This window comes from Helianthus annuus, chromosome 13 (genome assembly GCF_002127325.2).
Source record: "Helianthus annuus cultivar XRQ/B chromosome 13, HanXRQr2.0-SUNRISE, whole genome shotgun sequence".
NCBI lineage: Eukaryota > Viridiplantae > Streptophyta > Magnoliopsida > Asterales > Asteraceae > Helianthus > Helianthus annuus.
The window spans coordinates 36,762,190-36,770,368 of record NC_035445.2 but is presented as its reverse complement, the minus strand read 5'-3'; the positions used below and the strand labels follow the sequence as shown (position 1 = coordinate 36,770,368).

General features: G+C 37.0%; 1 protein-coding gene across 1 annotated transcript; it reads left to right on the top strand.

The window, feature by feature from the left end:
* Positions 1–2,476: 2,476 nt before the first annotated feature.
* Positions 2,477–3,421, top strand: LOC118485738. The gene is made up of 2 exons (XM_035982163.1): positions 2,477–2,525; positions 3,033–3,421. The coding sequence occupies exons 1-2, from the start codon at positions 2,477–2,479 to the stop codon at positions 3,419–3,421; spliced, it is 438 nt and encodes a 145-aa protein (XP_035838056.1).
* Positions 3,422–8,179: the final 4,758 nt, after the last annotated feature.

Genomic DNA, 8,179 nt, shown 5'->3' with positions numbered 1-8,179 from the left:
CATTTCTCATTTTGCGTGCCTTGATCTATCTAACACAATACAAGACTCGATACAAGACGAAGTCGACAGACGGATGCACCAACAGAATTCTATGTTAAAAAGCATTTTTACATGTTGCAAAAATATTAAAAAGCTGATTTCTGCGGAAAAGTGTTGAAATCGTCGCTTTTAGTGCTTTTCGGGTTGTTTTTAGTGTTATCGGACTTCAGAAAGGTTTCAAATCAAACCCTTGCATTCCTAGTTAGGGTTTAATGTATATTAGATGTTGTACTTTTGTTTGAGTCCTAAAGATGTCGTTTAGATGGTTTCTGCGGATCCTGTGTTTTCGTCAGAATACTAGTTTACTAGGTACTTTTTTAGTAATTTCGATGCATTGTTTAAACTGTTTCAAATGTACTTAATAAAAACGAATCATATGCATCCTAAGTAACTATTCCATGAGTGAAGTGTATGTCACGAAATACGCAGTTCGGGTGTTCAAAATGAATAAAAATGTGGCAAAAAATGAGTACTTTAAGTGTAAGAAAGTTACCGAAAAGTGGCAGTTGTCACATTGCCATCATCTTCCACTTTTTCGATCTCCTTTTGTTCACTCAGAACTCTTCTTCAACCGGATTCAACACAGAATCCTATTGCGTTCATACATAACACCTTCTTTCTCCTTTTTTCAGTGAATTCCTGTACTTTCTCGGTATGCTTTCTTTCTGATTGGTCTTTCGTTCTTTCTAGACGATCTTCTTTCGGTCTGGTCAGCGACAGCCACCGTATTCTTTCTCTTTCTCTTTCTTTCTTCTGATCGACTGAAATACCAGTCAATACTTGCTACTTTCTTCATTTCTTTCGACACGACACCGACCCTTTTCTTTCTTCTTTCTTACCGATGCTTGCTCTTTCTTTCTTTCTTATCGCACCAGTCTCTTTCTTTTTTACGAGGCCTTCTTTCTTTCTTGCTAAGCGACGCCGGCCTCTTTCTTCTTTCTTGTGGCTCCTCTTCTTTCTTTCATAAGGATTCAAAGATTTGAATCTGACTTTCTCTTTTGCTGATCTTGATCAGCATTCTTTCTTCTATCTCGCGATCTCCTGACATGAAATCTCCCCTGCTTCTTCTTCAACTTCAGCCCTACATCCCACGGGAAGCTCCTCTTGAAGAACGACTCTCAAACCGTCTGTTGTTTATCACCCGCTCTGATACCAAATGTTGGTGATCAGCCCAAGATCAAACACACAAAGTTTAATGCTATAATTCTTGCTTAAATGAAAAATGAGAGTACAAGAGAGATAAATCGGACGTACTACTGCTAATGCTATTTATAATGAAAAACATATACAAACACATGTTAAAATAAACCCATGTTCTCCTGTTATTTTGGAACAAACCCCCCATGTTCACTTCCAAACGTCCACTTCCATGAAACTTGGTCAACATGGACTAATTCCATACATGTGACCCTATAATGATGCTGACCCTTGACTCGTAACATCAAGATTAACCCAACAGAGCACAAGCACCTTTCAAAGGCTATCAAGTTTAGCAACATAGGCTTGGTGGAATCATCCATCATTATTGGAGGGAGTTCTACATTCGCTGACCCCCAGCATACTTTAGACAACTTAACATGAGCCAAAGACTTGGTGTTACTCGGCTTAAAACGAACCCCTACTTCCAGAAGCTCGTTAACATTGGGGAAAGTAAACTGGCATTGTGAATCATAACTGGGAGCTTCTTCATGTTTTGTATGAGTACGATGAAGAATATGGATAAGATGATCCGGTTCTTTGTTTCCGGTTAACTCCAGGTCTCGTTCTTCCTGGTATCTTCGATCGTCTGGGATACAAAGTATTCGTTCGTACCACGTTCTTTTCAATTACCGAGGTGCCAATATATTGCCATAGATGAACGAGTTAATCTTATCAAAACGACCGTCGCCCATCAAGCTGATCACCAGGTTTAGAACTTTGAAGGGGATTTGGTTCTTCAACATGAACAAATCTTGATGAACAAAGACAACCTGGTGGCCTTTCAACTCTGGACAATCTTCAGGTTTCCCGTCATGAATGCATTGATTGTAATACAAAATAAAACAAGAATCTAGCAACATCATTTTAGTGAATACCTCATCATTAAACGTGGTTGTCGAGTTTTCTTCATAGAAGCTTCTTAGATCTCTCACCATTCCTGGTTCACCAAGCTTTTCATACAACCTTCTAAGGATCTCTCTGTTGCCTGCAACAAGCTTCATTGTGTAAATAGGCTTGAGTTTCTCGAAATACTCGAGTTTCGGTGTCCCAAAATGGTATGGACCAATGGAAACAACCTTTGGAACATAGTATTTCTGGCAGTCATGTATCTCTTTCACCATTTCTGGAACTCTAGGGATTCGTGTGGTTGACAGTGGGGGAGTGGCATTGGTAATCGAGTCAATAATCATGTCACTACTGATCGGCATTTTTGGATTTGGTGGTTTAGTATTGGTGAATGGGATCTAGGCAAGTGATCACGGTTAGACTAGAGGGTATGGGGCACGGCAAGTGCACGGCGAGGCCCGACGCCGGCCCGGAACACCGCCCCCTATGGCCCGGCTCGTCCCCTCTGTCCTCCCCACGACGCTTTCGACGGGCCTTGATTTCAAAATATAGCCGTTACAACGACTATTATCTTTAATAAAAAAATTCCCTCTTTTCTATAAAACACTCTCATTTTATACCATTATTTCACCATTTTCTTCCCACTTTCAACCCAAAACACTCTCATTTTTATGCCATTCTTTTATAAAAAAATATCTTTTCACCCACATTGCAATCTAATTCTTGGTGGTCATCGTCTTCGGAGGAGGAAGAGGAGATGTTTTACGCAAACGCTATGCTAAGGGCGGCGCAGATTATTATGGAGGAGGAAGAGGAAGAGGAAGACGTCTCATCTGAAAGCGTTATTACCAGATGACTACGGATTAACAGAGACCGCCAAGGTTTATCATTAATAAATTTTATTATCGTTATTCCTTATTTCCTCATATTTATATTTTTTACGACAGGAGCGCACGAGAAATTGGTGAACGATTATTTTTCGGATGCACCCCTTTACAATGCCGAGATTTTCAGACGCAGGTTCCGAATGAGTCGCCGGTTATTCACACACATTGCTGATGATTTGGCGGGGCTAGACCCGTTTTTCACGCAACGACCCGATACTCGTGGTTATGAAGGGTTAAGCACGTTACAAAGGTGTACTGCGGCCATTCGCCAAGTGGCGTATGGGACAGTGGCCGACGCTTTGCACGAGTACTTACAAATGTCGGCAAGAACTACGCGGGAATGTTTGTATCAGTTTTGCCATAATGTGGTGAAACTATATAGCAAAAAATATTTGCGGAAACCAAACGCGTATGATGTTCAACAGTTGTACCAAGCTTATGAAGCATGACACGGGTTTCCGGGAATGCTCGGTAGCATTGATTGTATGCATTGGGCGTGGCAGAACTGCCCGAATGCGTGGCGAGGCCAATATACGCGAGGTGATCACGGCCATCCAACCTTAATACTTGAGGCCGTGGCCTCACAAGATTTATGGATATAGCATTCTTTCTTTGGTCTCCCTGGTTCACTTAACGACCTCAACGTGCTATACCAATCGGCGATCTTTAGCGATGTCGTTAATGGAACCGGTCCGGATACCAGTTTTACAGTTTCTGGGGTGGAGTATAGACGCAGGTATTATCTTGCTGACGGAATATATCCGTCTTACTCTACAATTGTCAAGACTATTCCATATCCCGAGGATGAAAAAAGGAAAAAATTCGCCAAGCGTCAAGAAGCTGCAAGAAAAGACATCGAACGTTGTTTTGGTGTTCTACAAAAAAAATGGGCCATCATTGAAGAACCAGCACGTGCGTTCACACCGAAGTGGTTGCGCCTTTGTATGTACGCTTGCATTTTGCTCCATAACATGATTATTGAAGACGAAGGTCGAGCGATTTCTGAGTATGATGAGAATGCATCTATCGGGAATACTATCCCGGTAGATCCGGCGCAACAGGATTTAAACTCGTTCTCGCTAACCAACGACTTCACGCATGCAAATCTTCAACAGGATTTGGTAGAACATATGTGGAACAACGCAAACGGAGGGGACGGTGACGAAGACGATAGCGATTAGTGTAATTTTTATAAATTTTTAAATCTAGTCTTTTTATAAATTTTAGGTAGTGTAATTTTTTTTGGGTTGTGTAATTTTTATTTTTGTTATGTAATGGATTTTATTATCTTCTTTTATGTCTTATTTTATTTAAATTTTGAATTGTTTTTATAAAGTTAAACAAATAAAAATTAAACAATAAAAGTTAAACAAATAAAATAAAATTAAACAATAAAAATAATGTGGGGTAGGCTCATCCTCCACTCCCCTCAAAATGCAAGGAGGCCCATCCTCCATGGGATGGTGATGTGGCGCCTACATGGCAGCCCATCCTTATGGGAATGAGGCTCTCCATACCCTCTAGTCTTATAGTATTGGTACGTACAGGGATGATAGATATACATGTGTTTATGTGTCTCATATACATTTGTCAGAGTCTGAAACTTTACTACTTTAAGCTTGTCTACAATTGAAGTTAAGAATCATTATGGTGTAACGAGTGGTTAAACACTTGAGAATGGCAAACTAAAAGATCAATCAATAAGACTGTGCCATGTCAAAGTGGTAAACTATGCTCAAAAGTGTTAGCAATGGTTAGACACATGGTGAAGTGGTAAACTATTTAAAAAAAATGTGTGATTGGTTGAGATTGGAATGGACCCCACCCCACACTACCCTCTCTCTCATACTCTCCCTTCACCGCTCCCTTCACCGCACGACAAGCCCTCACCGATTCAACAAAGAAACCGCAGCGGCAAAGGGTCGGCGGCGATGTTTACCGCGCGACAACAGCCTTTGCCGCACCCACACCGAACACCCTTATACGTTGCAAAAGTTACTACCAATAAACTTGGAATATTGTAATGGATGTATACCTAACTTATTGTAATATAAAGTTACTTGCGTGAGTTCCACACTACTTAAAATTGTATGCTATTTACATGTTATCTTCTTAAAGTTTTAATAAAATCAATATTTACTTATTTTAATATATATATAGAGAGAGAGACCAGTTAACGTATAATACGGCTTAACGTACATCACGTACGACAGATAATTACGCACGTTCATTTGAAAATCACGCACGTTATAAACTAAAAACCCAAATCACGCATGTTGGAAAACATTAATCACGCATGATGAAAACATTAATCACGCACGTTATACACATAATCACGCACGTTGTCGTACGTGATGTACGTTAAGCCGTATTGTATTTTACACTTTCCCTATATATATATGTGTGTGTGTATATATATATATATATATATATAGGAGAAGGATCCGTTAGGAACTACCCTTTATTGCGAGAACCGCGAGAACCAGTGTGAACACAAACAGTAATACCTAAAAAAATCTAAAAAACACCCAAAAAAAAAATTTTTATCATTTTTTTGTAAAAATCGCTATATTTTGTTTACAATAAAAACAAAAAAAATTTCGAGTCACAGTTATCCATGCACATGTGCATTTGTATCATTTCTTTGACAAATTCCGTAATTTATTACAAATATTAGACAATTGCACTTTCATTTACACTACCACGTGTAATACACTACTTTTTACGTTAACAATATTAGAAATGCACATGTGCATCAATATGTATCAACATGAAATAAGGTGTGTTGGTACACTACTTTCTCTTTCATCTATCATTCCATCCATAATACACAAAGGTGCACATGTACATTTTTGTCATTTATTTGACAAATTCCGTAATTCATTACAACTATTAGACAATTGCACTTTCATTTACACTACCATGTGTAATACAATACTTTTTAAATTACCAATATTAGAAATGCACATGTGCATCTATATGTATCAACATGAAATAAGATGTTTTGGTACACTACTTTGAATACACTTTTCCTTTCATCTATCATACCATCCATAATAAACTACCATTACCTCCTACCATCCATAATACAATAACATTACCAATATTTTCACTTTATTACATGTATGTAAACACTATTTATACCATCTAATCAACATATTACATCATAAATTGACAATTATAACCAAACCATCAACCACTAGATATAACTAACCAAAAAACATGTATATGGGCCTACTTCTCCATTCAAAATCACAAACTTTTTGTACCAAAACACGTTATATCATGGTTATACCAAATGATGCACATGTGCATTTTGAATATTGGTAATGTAAAAAGTAGTGTATTACGAATGGTATTGTAAATTAAAGTGCACTTGTCTATTCCTGATAACGTATTACCGAACTTGTCGAAGTAATGATACATATGCACATGTGCATGGATAACTGTTATTCGAAAAAAAAAGTTTTTTTTTATGGTAACGAAATATAGCGATTTTTTTAAGAAAAATATTAAAAAAAATTGAGTGCTTTTTTTTAGATTTTATTTTGTGTTCACATTGGTTCTCGTGGTTCTTGCAATAAGGGTGGTTCTCGCATGAACCTTACCCTATATAGGGAGGGGCTCATGCGAGAACCACCCTTATTGTGAGAACCTTGAGAACCAATGTGAACACAACCTAAAATAGCTAAAAAAACCTAAAAAAAACCTAAGAAAAACCTAAAAGAACCTAACCCCCACCCACCCCCCCCCCCCTAGCTAAATGCTAAAAAAAACCTAACCCCACCCCCCCCCCACCCCCCAAGCTAAAATGCTAAAAACTAAACCCTAAAAAATCTAAAAAAAATCTAAAAAAATAAAAAAAATCTAAAATTTTTTTTTTTTGAATTTTTTAATATTTTTTATGTTAAAATCGCTACTTTTAGAAGCCAAAAATTTTTTTTTTCTTTTCAAAAAAAAATTTTAAAAAAAAAATTTTTGGCTTCGAAAAGTAGCGATTTTTTTATAAAAAATATTAAAAATTTCAAAAAAAAAAATTTTGTGTGATTTTCAGCTATTTTTAGGCATTTTTGGTGTGTTCACATTGGTTCTCGCGGTTCTCACAATAAGATTTGGTTCTCGCATGATCTTCTCCCTATATATATATATATATGTAGGGTTGAGTTCATTTCAGAACTCTAAATAACTACAGAACTTTCAGAACTCCTAATAAACAATCATTTTATACATAAGTTTTTGTATTTAGGATTTTTTTTATCATCTATTATATGTATTTCTTTGATTACATACATGTTAAAAGTAGTTTACATATGTTTAATTGCCAAAAGTATATATATGTGTCATAACTAATTACATATATGTAAAAAAACTAGTGTACATATGTGTAATTATAAAATTACATATAAAAATGATAAAATTACTCTTAACATGTATGTAATCGTAAAAATACACATAATAAATGATAAAATTATCCTAAACATGAAAATATATAAATAAAAAGATTGTTTATTAGGAGTTCTACGAGTTCTGTAAATATTTATGGTTCTGAAATGATCCTGGCCCTATATATATATATATATACACACTAGATGGAAACCCGCACGATGCTGCGGCGGGGACAATTTGCAACGCATTACTCGTTTCCGTTTATTTATTAATCATTCCTTGATATAGATATATTGCATAATAGTTTGCAACGCATTACTCGTTAAGTTAGTTTCGTTTACGTATAATAGTTTACAAAACTTTATTGTGTTTATTGTTTTACTTTTGAGGAAAATACATGGATAGTAACTGTGCTTTAGGTGGGTGGCGTGGGTCGGAGGTGGGCAAAAGTGGCAGTGGTACTGGTGGGGTGGAAAATAGGGAAATGGTGGGTGAGGGTGCAATATTATTTTCCTGTGATAAGGTTTATTTTTTCATTTCACATTCACTTACTTAACTGGGAAAACTAACGTCTATCCACTTTAGAAACTATTAGAGTAGCAACCAAGCAAACCACAAAGACATTCTGAAAAATTGTGGACTAACGGTTAAGCAGTTTAACCATTAGTCCACAAATCCCAAACCCGCGAAAAAAATAAAACTAATCCCATACCCGGTCTCAAACCCGATTACTAGACCCAAACCCGTCCCAAATAATTCGGGTTTCGGGTTTACCCATCGGATTCGGGCTCGACTGCCATCCCTAGGTTAAACTTTACCCA